This window comes from Carettochelys insculpta, chromosome 21, assembly GCF_033958435.1.
Source record: "Carettochelys insculpta isolate YL-2023 chromosome 21, ASM3395843v1, whole genome shotgun sequence".
NCBI lineage: Eukaryota > Metazoa > Chordata > Testudines > Carettochelyidae > Carettochelys > Carettochelys insculpta.
This window is the reverse complement of record NC_134157.1, coordinates 22,098,044-22,114,015: the sequence shown is the minus strand read 5'-3', so window position 1 is coordinate 22,114,015 and position 15,972 is coordinate 22,098,044. Positions and strand designations below refer to the sequence as shown.

The window sequence follows — 15,972 nt, the reverse complement described above, 5'->3', positions numbered from 1 at the left end:
TCGAACTTTAGTAACATGGAAAGAAGTATGGAGACTTCCACCTAGTGTTGTGGACAAATCTAGAAAGCTCAGTTGTATAGAATATGGCAGGAAAAGGGGGACTTGGAATCAATAACTTGGTGTTTCTTAATATTCTTAACTCCCTATAGCTTACCCACACTTCTCTGCATCCTTGTCAATGACGGCTGCTGCCCTAGCAGAGAGAGGACCTTATCCACACACTGGCCTGGCAGTACTCGGCAGGACAAGGGAGGTCAGTTCAATCCCAATCTTCTTTCCCAGTAAAGGGCTGGGCATGTTATTGACATGACCTTATAATCCCTAGATGACTAAACCAGATGTCTAGCCCCAGCAGATCCCCAGACACCCATTTCAGAAGAAACATGGGGAAACCTATTTTCCAGCACATGCAAGAAATTAGACGGGGGAGTAAGTGTAATTTAAGCCCAGGTGCAGAGACACTTTTGCACCACTAGAGGCTCACCTCAGCTCTAAAAGTATATTCCCCACCTCTGAAAGTTTCAAGCATGGAAGTACAAAAAGCCCCACCAAAATGATACAATCTTTGGGCATCTCATAACTCTGCATCTTACAGAATACATCCAATTTGTTAAAGGTTTCTAAAGTAGAACCTTTCGCCTCCTACCCCTCTCCCCCTACATTATGTACTAGACCTACCTGCCAACAAAAACATATTACTCGTCTCCTGAAATGCCCCACCACAGCCAAATGGACCTATAGATGGAAAGTTTCAGCTATTCCTGGGCATTTCTTCTGTATGAGCATAAACATGAAGTTCAGGAGAACTTTACTATTGAGATTTCCAGCGCCCTGTCTGTTACGGAGAACAACTACTGCAACAGCTGACTAACTTAATTACACACACACACACACACACACACACACACACACACACACACACACACACACACACACACACACACACACACACACACACACACACACAGTGTCTCATTCTTGTGTACAGCCCCCCACTCGTTCTCCCACCCAAGCTGTGAAAGGCCTTTGTATCTCCAAGATGAGAAGTGTCCAAGCTCCACGACTACAAAATGTGTGAGGTACACTTGGGTCATATCGAGGAACACAAGGACAAGAATTTCAGGCTGTTAAGCCCAAGACAGCGGATGCTAACTGCATAAGACCCAGACACAAAAAAAGAAAAAACTTACCCCACAGCAGCAGGGAGAGCAGCAGCAGGAGCGCAGCATGGTATGCACAGGACAGAATTTGCTTTAATTCCATGGCAAGCCCAAGAGCGACAGTTCCAAAAGCCTCAAGAGAGAAACAGTGGCTGGGAGCCGGCGAAGGCAGGTTCTCCCAGCATCCCAGACTTCAGAAATGTCTCCCTATTCATGGCATTCACTCCATGCTTTGGTGAGTTAGGGATTAGCACTAACACAGTGGACAGAGTCCCTGTCCACTTTGAAATGCTTTACTCATGTTGTGGGAGTGAAAGGAAAACACTGCCTGGATCACATGGACTGGACTGGGCAACTGAAAACTTTAGTTGCCAGCAATACCCGGAAAAGCCTAAAGCAGTAGGGTTGGCAGCCAAGAGGTGAATGTTAAAAGAGGAGAAGCACATGATGGGATGCAGAGGACAAAGAGGGCGAGACTGGTGCTTTATTAATTTCTCTCCCCACCCAAGCAAGAGAGAACATAAGTCTTGCCTGTTTTCTGTATGCCTGGAAAGTAAGACAGCCCCAGGTATCCTGCACAGGAGTGAAGGGCATCCCCATACTCACTGGCCTGGGGAGCAAAGCTGGAAATCAAACACAGGAATTCAGTGCCTTGATCCATTATTTTCTATTAAAGCCCAAACGTGGATGGATCACACTTTTCCCACAGAGGTTGCTTTGTTCAGCAGGACAGTTTGATTAGTACAAAGATCTAATGCTAAACCCAGAAAACTGGGTTATCTACCAACGTTTGCTGCTATTCAGATCCTGTATCTTCTTTTAAGTGTTCAGAGAAAACAGGGGTACACGGAGGCTGTAGTGGTGCAAAAATGGGACTGGAGGCCAGGCACTTCCCAGCTCTCCTCACAGCTTTAATATCAACTTCACCTGTTGCCTTGGGCAGGTCACAACCTCTGAACCAGAGTTTCCTCATCTGTAAAGTAAGGTGTTTTATTAGCCTACATACCCTAGACAGGCACTGCAAGAATGTATTAGTGACCAAATAGAGTCATATTATACCCATAGAGATTTAGGGATGCAAACTTCAAACCCTATTTGATGCTTTCCCAGGAACAAAACAGAAATTAACAAAGCATTTCACTTCCACAGTGAGGGTGTTTGTATTCAATTTCCTCAGTGGAAAGGAAAGGAAAGGCAGCTGCCTGTATGGGGCCTGAGAGTTGCTAACCCAACAATCAGCAAAGGGTAAACTGTGATGCAAGATAAACAGAGCAAGAGCTGCCGACTTTCCCCATCAGAGCTGCAGCATCAAAACAATCCTCCTGCTGATCCAGCGTAATGCACCCAGCAGAGATGATATCTTGGTCCCACTCAAGTAATTAGGAGTTGGGGGATTTCCTGATGATTAAGAAGGAAGGAAAAAGAGCCTCTAATCATGGTATCTGGGTGCTAGCAGACTAAACGCACAGTAAAATCCAATCAACAGCAGCATTCTCCACCCCTCTCTTTAACTCCACCATTAGAGCATGAGAAGAAAGAAAGGTATTGTGCAAACTCAACCCCCACCAATCCTACTTCTCCAACAGTACAAAGATCTAGGCTCATTCCGATTCTCAGTGACACCACACATTCCAAACAAGGGGCCTGGTGTACAAACAACTGATGTCCTAAAACCACTGGTTGTAGACCCCTATCCATTAAGTGTGTGGTCTAGTAATTTTATAGGAATACCCATAAGGATGTCGGGAAATTTAATCAATGCACATCCACAAAGCGACCTGTGATCCTTCAGTGAAAGGAACTACAGTAAGAGAACACAAAGTGGCTGCCTTCCACTGGCGAATGAAGTGAACCTGGGATATAGAGTACCGGGGCTTTGAGACATTCATTAAGAGAATATTTCTGTCCTTCTCCAGTATGCGATCCCCACACTGGAGCAGGTATCCCTTCTGGTCTTTTGGGGGCACTTATCCCATTTATTTCTCTTGGCAAAGCTGTCCACCTTTGGTGTGAAATAGCAAGACTTAAAAAATGCCATTTGATGAGCTTTGGTAAGTGGGAGATATTGCAGAGTGTGTTAATAACTAACTCATTGATTGAAAGTTAAGGACACTTCTCTCTGGAACAGCAGTTCTCAAGCTTTATTGTGCCACCAGCCCCTTCTAACTCCTAAAGTTACTACATGACCTCCCTTCCTTGCTGGGGGAGGGGAAGAGAACCAAAGCCTGAGCCCAGCCACCCTGGGCAGGAGGCCAAAGCTCAAGACCCATCACTCCAGGCTAAAAGTGACAAAGCCAAAATCTGAGCCTCTCCACCCAGGGCTTTAGTCAGCAGGTTCACCTTCAGCCTTGGGTCCCAGCAAGACTAGCTCTGTTAGCCCCTGACTCACGGTTGGAGAACCGGGTGAGATATAGAGAATAACCAGTTGCTTAAAGAAAATCTACAACAGACTGAATTGTCTGTGCCACTCAGGCAACTTCTGCGGATGTCACTTAAAGTTGCACCTATGTAAAACAAGAACAGAGTCAGAGTCAACACCTAAAGCTTCTGCTATGGGTTCATCAGTGTTTCAGAGCTGGAAAACATCTGCTTGTGTCCTGTGCTTCACAACAGAGAACAGAAGCAGTCAGAAAGTTCGTGCTTACCTGTGACCTTTTAGTATTTTCAAATCCGAACTGTAATTGGATAAAATTAATGCTAATGGGAGTTACATAGGTAGCCCTCTCCCCCATCTCAAGAACTGAATAGACAGGACAGATGAGATTTCATATAAGTGTCTGCTTTAAATGAAGAGCATGGATATCTTAGCCCCGACAGGAAGCAGGGGGCGAGTGCAGGTATGCTCGGAGTGTCATCTCTAAACGCTACACTGACGTCCTCCCCTTCAGACTGCAACAGCTGGCCTCATTTTCAGAAGCCCTAAACACCTGCACCACAGTGGCTTCCACTAGCGCTGGGACTGTTCAGAATCTCTGGGGGAAAAAAAAAAAAATCAGGTCATAAACCTTTTGTAACATCCTCTCTGTGCTTATTTCAGCAGGGACATTCCAAGACAGAATGTGTCTCTTTAGTCCTCTCCTTTTCCTGGCCTGTTTAAGACACCCTGGGCCAGGTCCTCTTTTCAACTAACTCATTATACTGGTTTAACAGCAGAATTCATCCTGCTATGATACATAACTGGTGCACCCTCATCACTGTTCACTGGGGTTTTTGGAGCCCAGCTGCCCCTATATTCATTGCTGACTGGCATCCTCTTGCCGAGGACTACTCACATTAGCCAGTTTTAAGAAAAGAAATGTAAAATCCTGCATGTTCTAAGATCGTCCCGGGTAAAGTTAAACCACAGAGACATATGAAGTCCCCAGGAAAGAAGGAATATGACAGGCTTACACAGTAAGCAGAGGAATTCTCTCTCTGCAGCAATGCAGCAGCATAGCCTAATTGGCTAAAGAGATAAATGCGGTATCAGGGAGAGAGAGTATCCACAGAGGTCATTCCAGAAGCCACAGCACAATGAAATCCACTTCGGATTTTCACATGACTGGAGCCTGGCTGATGCAGACTAAGAAGTGTGTGTATGGGGAGGGGACTGAGTGAAAGGATGATGGAGGAGGTAAAAAGAAAACCTTATCAAAGAAATAATGAAACTGGACAAGAACCAAGAGTCCCACCCCGTCTCAGCAGACTGGCCTTGGATTTAGGTGAGCCAACAATAAACAAGTCCTTAGGGGTCTGTTCTCCCGGGGTTCACACACTCATCAGATGAGAAACAAACCTCAAAATACAGAATCTGCTTTTGTTCCGGCATAAGTAGACTCAGGACTCACTGTGGCGAACTGTCAACTCTCCACGGCCCTCAAACATTGTGTGGCTCACTGGGATCTGCCTGAGCATGCACACATCCGTAGGTATCTCATTATCAAGTAAAAACAAATGCTTTGTCCTCCTCTGGTATTTCCGACCCAAAAAGTTCAGCCTCCCTAATCAGGCAAGTATCATCCCCATTTCACAGATGAAACTGAGGCACAGAGAGATTGAAGCAACCTGCCAGACTGCATAGCAAGTGAGTGGCAAAGTCAGGAACAGAGTCTTGGCAACGAGACAGCCAAAGCCAGTTCAGCTGGCGTCATTCAGTGACGCTCAACTGAAGAGGTATCAATTTATCCTACCCAAAGATCTCCCACCTGTCTCCAGCTTTAAACGACAGGTGCTCGCAGCTAAGGACATGCACCATGACTTCCTCTGTCTAGGTCAGGGAGATTAAAGCAATCCTACGTAGCACTTCCAGGAAAGTCACAAGCAAACTGGGGATTAATATGAGAATTGAAAGGAAGATAAGGAACTGGTTCAAAGGAAGACTACAGTGGAGCATATAGAAAGGTGAATTGTCAGACTGGAGGCAGGTAACATAAGAACAGCCGTATGGGGTCAGATCAAAGGTCCATCTAGGCTAGTATCGAGTCTTCCAACAGTGGCCAATGCCAGATTCCCCAGCGGGAGCAAACAGAACGGATGACAGGAGGGGGATCACTCAATGTTATCTATTTCCAGTCTTTCACAAAGAGAGGCTAGGGACACCATTCCTACCCATCCTGGCTCACAGCCATTGACGGACCTAACCTCCTTGAATTTACCTAGTTCTTTTTTGAACCCTGTTGTAAGTCTAGAGAACGGCAGGAAGTCTTGTGGCACCTTGTAGACTAACAGATATTTTGGAGAATAAGCTTTCATGGGCAAAGACCCACTTCATTAGATGCATGAGTGGGGAGGGGTGACACCATTCTTTAACTACCCCTCTGAAACCACCCCCTACTCATGCATCTGATGAAGCAGGTCTTTGCCCATGAAAGCTTATGCTCCAAAATATCTGTTCGTCTATAAGGTGCCACAAGACTTCTTGTTGTTCTCGAAGCTACAGACTAACATGGCTACCTCTCTGATCCTTGTAAGTCCAGGTCACTCTAGATCCTATCTACTTCTCCCCCTAGCTTGGAGGGAGAGGAATTATTTAAGTGTCAATGTGTACACAAAACAAATGGATATAAACTATTAATCAGCATCTTTAGGCTTGAAATGAGAGGAAGGATTTTAACCACCAAAGGAGTGAAGCTCTGGAACAGCCTTCCAAGGGCAGAAAACCTAACTGCCTTCAAGACTGAGCGTGATATGTTAATAGACGGGATGGTATGATGAGACTGCTTCCAATGGCATGTGGCTTATCTGTAACTGCTAGTGTAAATATCTCTAAGGGACAGAGGTGGGACACTACATGGGGAAGCTCTGAGTTACTTCAGAAAATTCTTTCCCAGGTGCCTGGCTGGTGGGTCTCACTACCACACTTAAGGCAGATCTACACTAGACCTGATGGTCAATCCTAGATACACAGTTATCTAGGATCAACTTATCTGGACTTCCTCACTGCGGGAGGTCCATGGGAGACTCTCCCATCAACCTCCCTTACTCCTCAGTATAATGAGTAGTACAGGGGTCGATTGTCGAGCCCCGATAGTCCAACTTCACACATCTGCACTGCACCGTCAGGGTCAATCTCCTGATAAGTGTAGATGTACCATTAGGGTCCAACTGATCACTTTATTTGGGGTCAGGAAGTTGTTCTCTCAGGACAGATTGGTAGAGACCTTGGTGGATATTTTTGCCTTCTCTGCAGTGTGGGTACGGGTCACCTGCTGATTTACACAAGAGTAAATGGTGGATTCTCTGTAACATGAAATCTTGAAATCATGATTTGAGGACTTTGGTAGCTCAGTCGGAGATTATTGGTCTCTTACAGGAAAGGGTGGGTGAGGTGTTATGGCCTTCAACATGCAGGAAGTCAGACTAGATGTTCCCAGTGGTCTTTTAAGGCTTTAAAGTCTATAAGCAGTGGAATCCAGAGGAGAGATGTTCTTCCAGGAGAAGCCAAGCAAGGCACTAATACTGTGCCCCAAAACTATCCTCTTCAAATGGAAATCCACCATAGGAAGGCCAAAGAGAAAGTCCTTTAGCGGAATGCTATAATCAGCCAAGAGGTGGAACAGGGCTCATCCAAGCAACTGATTAGAAGTATTTTATCTAAATGTCTTTCACTTAGACTGTCATAACACTTCACAGATGTAAGAGCTAAACATCTGCAGAACAGGTATAGAGAAAACTGGCTAACAGAGGGGAGGCTGCATGAAGGGACACAGGTGACAGACAGAACCATCTTGCAATACACAAGGAAAAAGCTTGTCTTCACTTCTTAGGATTGAGGGCAGGTACATAGTTTGGCCCAACAACAGACCATGTCACCACCACAATCCTACACAAACTCTCCTCAGTTCATGGAACGTCTTCTCAATCACTCAAACTGTCACATGCAGAAGACATACCTATTTGTCAAGGAAAATTTTCATTCACTCCTGACCTGGGTTGGATTTGAACTGCCTACAGACCAGTGAGGAATTTTCTGTCTCATGCCCAGTAATTTGCAGCTTCCTAGTGTCTCTCTCTCAAATCAAATCCTACACCTCAAATCTGTAAGAAATTAATATAGATAAAAATGCAATTCAGACAAAATGAGGCACAAAAGTTTCTAACAGAACAACCCTCATTCTGGGAAACGTGGTGGCCTCTCCCCAGCTAGTCATCGACTCGAGGGCCTGCACAGTGATCATCTAACCCAAGCAGAGTCATTACTGTGCTCAGCAGCGCCCTGGCAGATTGGACCCAGAAGCCTCAGAGAGGTAATGGGTGGGAGGCTGCAGAATTCACCACTAAACCATGAGGGGAAGTTCATAAGAGAGAAGAAATATGTTGTGATTATGCAGAAATGCTAAATGAGATCCAGGAAGGAAAATACATTAAACAATAAATTCACATGAGATCACAGAGATCTCAAGTCAGCTTGAGCTCTGAGGAATCCTGTCTGTGGATGCCCTGTTTAAATGGATGGGCCATGCACTGAGATTTCCCAAATGAAATTGGGGAAGCCTCTGGCTCCCAAGATGGAGTTTAAAATTTCAGTACATTCAAAAAACTTGATGTTTATTTAAGAAGCCATTAATAGGTTTTCTTTACGAGCCTACGGTAACTGACCACCTTAACCTGCCCCATTTTCCAGCTCTGGAACTGCGGCACAGAGAGACTAACTGACTTGCTCACCATTGCACAGGGCATCTAAGAGCAGGTAATTGAACCTGGGTCTCCCAAGCCCCAGGATAGTCCCCTCACCACTGGGAAATACTTCCTCTGGTGCCAAGTGGTACCCTGCATGGGAAGCCCTGAAAAGACTAAACCAACAAATGTTGGAGGCGCTTGTGCCCCAAGAAACAATTGCTCTGGCTGATAGGAACCCCTCCCTGCTCCTCAAAGCCTCCTACAAAAGGGACCATTTCTGAAGTGCCAGCTACCTACCAGCTTCTTTAGGCCTTTGGACACTAACATGCCATTCACACACAACAAAAATCAAACCAGCCTGTATCAGTAACACTCAAGCTAGACAACACCATCCTGGCCGCCATGGATGTAGAGGCCCTTTACACCAATATCCCACGTGAAGATGGACTCCAAGCTGTTAGGAACATTATTCCTGACGAGACGGAGGCACAAATGGTGGCAGAGCTTTGTGGCTTTGTCCTCACCCACAACTATTTCAGATTTGGGGACAAATTATACCTTCAAATCAGTGGCACTGCTATGGGCACCCACATGGCCCCACAGTATGCCAACATTTTTATGGCTGACCTGGAACAACACTTTCTCAGTTCTCGTCCCCTAGTGCCCCTCCTCTACCTGCACTACATTGATGACATCTTCATCTGGACCCATGGGAAGGAGGCTCTTGAAGAGTTCCACTGTGATTTCAACAGTTTCCAACCCACAAACCTTAGCCTGGACCAGTCCACACAAGAAATTCACTTCCTGGATACTACTGTGCAGATAAGCAATGGTCACATAAATACTACCCTATACCGAAAACCCACGGACCGATATGCTTATCTACACACCTTCAGCTTCCATCTAGGGCAGACTACACAATCCATTGTTTACAGCCAGGCACTAAGGTACAACCATATTTGCTCTGATCCATCAGACAGAGACAAACATCTACAAGACCTTTACCAAGCTTTCCTCAAACTACAATATCCACCTAAGGAAGTGAGGAAACAGATTGATAGAGCCAGCTGGGTACCCAGAAGCCACCTGCTACAAGACAGACCTCTCAAGGAAAACAAGAGAACACCTCTTACCATCACATACAGCCCCCACCTAAGGCCTCTCTAGCACATCATATCAGTGATCTGCAACCCATCCTGAACAATGATCTTTCACTCTCACAGACCTTGGGAGGCAGGCCTGTTCTTGCCTACAGACAGCCTGACAACCTTAAACAAATCCTCACCAGCCACTCCAAATCACAAACCAGTGACTCTAGGACTGGAACCAGCCCCTGCAATGGTCCTCGCTGCCTACTCTGCTCACATATCTACACCAAGGACATCATCACAGGCCCTAACACCAACTATACCATCAGGGGGTCCTTCACCTGTACATCTACTAATATAATATATGCCATCATGTGCCAGCAAAGCCCCACTGCAATTTACATTGGCCAAACTGGACAGTCTCCGTAAAAGACTAAATGGACACAAATCAGACATCAGGAACGGTAATGTACAGAAGCCTGAAACAAAAAAATTTCAAAAATCAAATGGAGAGAAATCTCTGAGCTACAATTTATTTGCAAATTTGACTCCATTAACTATGGATTAAACAGAGACTGGGAGTGGCTCGCAGCTTACAAAGGCAGTTTCTCTGCTCTGGGTGCTAGTATCTCCCCACTAGACTCTGACAAAGGCTCACATCCTCCTGTCTGATCTGACTTGTTTTTAACTCTTTTGATAAGTACTGTTGATAGTGGGCCACTTCCACCTTGCTGAATAGACCTTGTCAGCTCTGGCCCTCTCTCTTACTGGGACCCCACTCTTTAAATACCCCTCTGTAACCACCTCCCCCAACTCCTGCATCTGATGAAGCGGGTCTTTGCCCACAAAAGCTTATGCTCCAAAATATCTGTTAGTCTATAAGGTGCCGCAAGACTTCTTGTTGTTCACTAATGCTAGAAGAGAACATCAGGACTTCACTGCTAAAACCAAGTCTTGGGCCTCCAGGGAGCCCTCATAGGTCAGGCCAATGCAGGTGTCATGATCCACACAACATGTTCTGCATACAGTGGAACATATGAATAGTGGAGTAGGAGTAAAATGAGACCAGAAGAAATGTTGAACGGGCCTGTGAGTTGCCTCTTGGTATGTTCCCACTGTGAAAGCTTTAATGGCAGGAGAACAAAGGCCAGGCTAGTAAAGGAGGATTTGACCAAGGCAATAGCAACCGTGTAATGAATAGAATACTGAGAGTCTTCATCCTTGGGCAGTACTAAGGGATTACATGTAAGACAAGGGATATTACAACACTACTTACAGCTCAAGTGCAAAGCAGAAAGCAGGACACAGCCACAGTGAGATGTGCTTTAGCCACTATAATAGCAAGCCCTGCGAACAAATGGTTCATCCTCACTGCCATAGCCTGGGATGTTTCAAAAAAGATGTATTATCTGTTTTTATCCTTATCTGGACCACCCTATTCCCAGTTCCATCTCTTGTGTCCTGGCTCTGTTTGCTCAAGCTCAACCTCCGTGTTAGTTTCTTCACAGTTACCATAACCATCTGGAATTCATTTCACTCCCTTTTGACTCTTGTTTCAATGTCCAGTTACTTCACCATGTGCTTCATCACAGAATCTCCTTGCTCAGGAGCTTTTAACCTAGTCTGTGTGGATTATTCTGCAATAATAAGTTATCCCTCCAAAATCAAGGCAAACAATTAACATGACCATTTTACATGTATACAGGAAAAGCCATCACTTCCACTTATCTCAGAAATACAGCCAGATAGAAAGGGACTTCTTGTAAGCTGCCAAGTAACACTACACTTCATCTTCAGAAAGAAATACAGAACTATCACTGTGTCTTATAAATGCTGCAGGGAGTATGTATAACCACGAGCACCTAGTACTGACGTGAGTGGCTTACAGCTTTCCCACTGCCCACTCAGCCAAGCTTTATGCTACACGAAGCAGCCATTCAGCTGCAGCCGGTGGGGATGGCACTCTTACAAAGAAGATAAGCTCTTTGATGCCCATAAGCAAAGTTTAGGTAACAAGCACCTGGGAATGGGGTACAAGTGTACTCCCTCACGCACACAAGTCAGGGCAGCAGTCCAAGAGCCATGTGCATGGATGCATGCTCACAACCCTGGGACACGCATCACTGCAATTTCTTATTCTATGCATATTTAAATACCCCAGAAAATGACGGAAAACAAATCCTCCAGTCACACCAGCAACAGGAACACTCACCCACAACACTTTTGGTACTACCCTCACTCTTATTGCGCTGGGGATGCTGGTAACAGGGACTGAACTGCAGCTCAAAGCCAGTGTTTGAATCCCTGGGGGTATAAGCAGGAGCCTCCATTCCTGCACGGCTCAGGTAGGCAGGTGCTCTTAGAGACATCACACCACCTGCTTTGCCAGATGAAGGGGCAGTGGGAAAGCTGGGAGCATTTGGACCAGTATGCATGGCACTGCACCACAAACAGCACTGGGTAGAGAGGCGAGGACAGGCACTGTGCAGATTGGCCAGGCTTGTAGAGGCCATTATCACCATTAACTGTAAGAGCACATTGTGCAAAGTGCCACTCCACAACCCTCTGGAGCTCAGTAAAATAGTTGGACCAATCCCAGCCTTCTGGGCTGTTTGATAATTCCAGCACAGAACCCTTTTTGGAGAAGGCTGCATCAAGTGGGGCAATAAGGTTTCCCAGCTTCCAGAGGGTTTGTTTCTCTTCCCACCTCATGGCACCAAACCACTGACCCACCCACTCTCCCTCCAGCAAATGTAGAGATTGCCGCTGCTGTGGCCTCATGTTGCATGTTTCATTCCTAGTGGGTAGTATCATTGTATCATCCCACATTTACAGAGAAGGAAACTGAGGCATGGAGTGGTGCAGGGATTTGCCCAAGAAGTCAGCAGCAAAGCTGGGACTAAAACCCAGATCTTCTCACTCCTAGACCAGTGGACCATATATGCCCTAGGCTGGGGAGAACAATGTCTCTCTTAGTACTGTACTATTGCCTTGTACAGCACAAAGGGGCTAAGAACTAGCTGTGCCCAATGCCCACGCACCTAGCAAAGCTATCTGCACCTGAGGTTCTAGTATACGAAAAGGTCACATTATGGGACATGCACTGCAGGGCACAGGTGCTGGAACAAAAGGTGAAGGGGTGCTGCACCATCCCCTGGCTTGCAATGCTTTCCATTATATAGAAGGCTTACACTTGGCTTCAATGGCTCTCAGCACCAGTGTTCCCTGTAAGCTGTGCACTTGAGCAGCTGCCCAAGAGACATTTAAATGCCACCCAAATGATTAACAGAACACCCACAGCCACTCAAGGCCAGCACCATGGGTTTCCACTGGTGGTGTACAGCCACACATGCCTTGGTGCACATAAAATTTATTCTGTCCATAGAAGGGACATTTCCCAGCACCCCTGCTGCAGGGAGACTGGTTCTTACCTGCTCAATAGCTACACGCACCCACGTTAATTCCAGTAATTCCATTCACACACTAGCCATTGAGGCTGGGGTGTGGCTGGTAACCGTCAATGTTAAACTGACGGCTGTGGACATGAAAGCCTAGAAAGCAGGAATCAATCATTAGCAGGAGCTATCCCTGCTCAGACCTCTCGAAATTAGGGTCATTCAGTTCTCAGGATACCTAAAAGAGACTTGCTCTACTTGGCCCTGCCTTTGGATGCTCAGGTCACCAAGACAGCAAAAATCTTCCCAATACAGATCTGTGGCTGTGAGGGTTATTCTGACTTGCAGCATCGCTACAACTGTGTAACTCTTCCTTCTTGAATATGGATAGACATGATCAAGATCCCTACTGGCTAGCTTCTGTACCAGTGGGGGAGGCTATAGAAAAGGATCATATTTTGCTAACGGACGTATAACAAGCCAGGGGCAGAACCCAGACTAGAACTATGGCATTCCTGGAATCCTATCCCGTCTACAGGCTACTACATTATGCTGCTTCTCATTACAATCTGCTTATCACCTGCAAGATAAGCAAGCCAAGAGAATAACCCTCTGACACTAAAAAGACAAATTCCAGGCCACCACTAGGTGACTTGAGTCTGACATGTCCATTCCACATCGAGCTCACCAGTGCTCAAAGCAGTGTGAGGGGAAATGATAGGGATCTTTATGCAGAGAGCTCTTTATGGTACAAGACAAGAAACTCTCCAGAACAAACATGATGGTGAGAGAAAGCCCCTCTTCTGTGCTGTTCATTCAGATCACAGGACTAAATCTCCTGCCTAAAAGGGAAGGCTTTATTCTAATAGATACTCAACATTCAACTATAGTCAATACTGAGTAACTTCCTTCTTTCCTCCCCGCACCGCTCCTTGGCCAGGTTGAGTTATGGGAAGGGCTCACTTCTGTGCATAAGGCAAAGGAATTCTCTGCTTAGCGGTCTCTACAAAATTCTTCTGTTGGACTGAAAAAGAGAACATTCAGTTCCGGACATGCTGAACACACTCAGCTTGGTCTACATTGGGAACTTACAACGCGTTAGCACACAGGTTAACTCCCATAATGATAGCTGTGACTCATCTCTCACTGTAGTCAAGAACTATTGCTTTTCAAAGAATGCCCTCAGGCAGCATCAACCCAAGAGTAAATCATGAACAAAGACCTGACATTTCTGGTCTACTTGGAGTGTTTAACATGGTCTCAGTTAATACAATGAGAGGTGCTAAAGTGCAGCTTCAGAGTGCTACAGGGGGAACTTGTCTTTTATATGCAGTTGCAGTCCAGAGGAACTCTAGGTCTGATATGCCAACTCTCAGCAGGCTGTGAGCCAAACCATGGGGCACCTTTCCCTCTTCTTCATAAGCACGCAGCTGCAGCTGCAATCCACTCCATGTTATGAAAATAGTACATAGCCCTCGTGCGGACAGATACCAGCAATGTAAATGCGTCGCCTGGGAAATAGAAGTAGGTACACAGTTAAAGCATCTGCAAAGAGAGCCAAGCCACTTCTGCCTGTTCTGCTTTCATGCTGCCTACACTGTTATTCTCAGACACGAAAGACGGGAGGCGGGGACTGACGCACCTTGCGAAAGGTAAATCTACTATCAGTTGCCATTGGGTCAAAGGATGACAATGCATCTAATAGGCCTGCTGGGACTGAGGGCTTGTTTAGGGTCAAACGGGGCGCAGGCTAATGAAGCTTACACAGGTCAGGCCATCTGCTTCCTTTATTATAATAATCAAAAAGCCTTAATCCAGCACCTGCCTTGGAGGATTTCAGAAGCTAATTTTTCAACATTTTGGATAGAAATGGTATTGGGCTCTGCCAGCACAAACAGTAGCCCATATCTGTCTGGGGCTCCAGGGCACACAAACCCCAGATGGGGAATTAAACCGCTTAGTCCAATTAAAGGACCTTAATGGAAATCAGTTAAGGTGCTGACTTGTTAGGCTTGGCTACATTTCCATAAGAGGAAAACAATTGGGAGGATCTTTTATCTGAAGCATAAGCTCCAAGTCCTTAGTCATCCTGGCTAAACCCTCCCTGAACTGGTCATGGTTCATGCCACCTCCACCCGGCTGCAGTCCAGCTCCAGCATAATCTGCTCTTTACTATAGTATTACAATTAGAGCCAAGGACACAGCTGCTTTTCTCTGTGTAACACTAATTACAGGAGACTTAAAACCCAGTATAACAGCAAAGCCTCTATTCCCAGCAGGCAGAAACTCCCAGAGCCAGAGATGCAGGCCAGGAAAATGGGCAGTTTGGATTAAACTTAGGGGTTAAGAGGAAGTACGAAATATCTCGTGTCTGTTTTCATTCTCCATAGAGTGCTTTCCCCAAAAGCACTTGAAGAGTTGTACTCTCAGACTTTAATACCCAGACCCTTCCAACCCCACTCCATCCCAAGACTTAGCACCTGCCACGCAGAGTGGTACATGGCTATACCAAACCCCATCACCTCCTAATGGGCAGTATTACTTGATTACATATGGGGAAACTGGGGCACAGAGTGATGCTGTAACCATCCTTGTGTCATAGAAGAAGATGGTTTAAGAGCGGTGATTAGAATTTGAGAGGTCCTATCCACACCTGCCTCAAAAGAGATTGCCTCGCTCCCAAGGACTCATGGTTGAATACAAATTCTATTCTCCCCAAACAAACAATACAGCTACAAGAGAACAGTCATCTCTTGGACAGTTTCATCTGATTTTTGCCCCCTTAGGTCCTCAAACCCCTTTGCCTCAAAGTTCACCTAGGATCCAGAACCTGTCACTTCTGGCTTCGTCAGACACCAGCAAGGACAATTCAACACTTCCCCTCAGTTGTAAAAGGGCTTGGAATTAGGGCAGGAAAGCCAGTTCCAATGAAGAGCGAACCACCCTGAGCTTCCTTTCAAAGCCAGCTTGAGGATTTAATTCCCTGGGCCCTTCTGCTTCCAGCCACAGCCACGAAATGCCAAAAACACTACAAAGGCAGCTAGGGTTTTAAAATTTCCAGCCTGACCAATAGTTGCAGCAGTGCCAGAAATCTCATGCAAAAGCCCCTTCTGGACAGAGCTCCAGCTCAGTTTCGCTACCCGAAGATGCTCAAATAATGCTTGACATGTGGAAAGTTTGGGGCTTCACAGGATCTTAGGCAAACTGCCCTTGATGAGTAAGTAGTGGGCA

General features: G+C 46.0%; 1 protein-coding gene across 7 annotated transcripts in view; it reads right to left on the bottom strand.

Moving 5' to 3' along the window:
* The window catches only part of CRB2 (crumbs cell polarity complex component 2), a 63,338-nt gene extending 61,930 nt beyond the window's left edge, over positions 1-1,408 (bottom strand). For all 7 annotated transcript variants that reach the window (XR_012648380.1, XR_012648379.1, XR_012648381.1 and 4 more), the window contains exon 1: positions 1,191-1,408. Coding sequence is in view for 4 of the 7 variants with exons in the window: in XM_075015659.1 (XP_074871760.1) it covers positions 1,191-1,263 (73 nt within the window). In the remaining 3 variants the exon portion in view is untranslated. The remainder of the gene's footprint in view (positions 1-1,190) is intronic.
* Between the last annotated feature and the right edge of the window lie 14,564 nt (positions 1,409-15,972).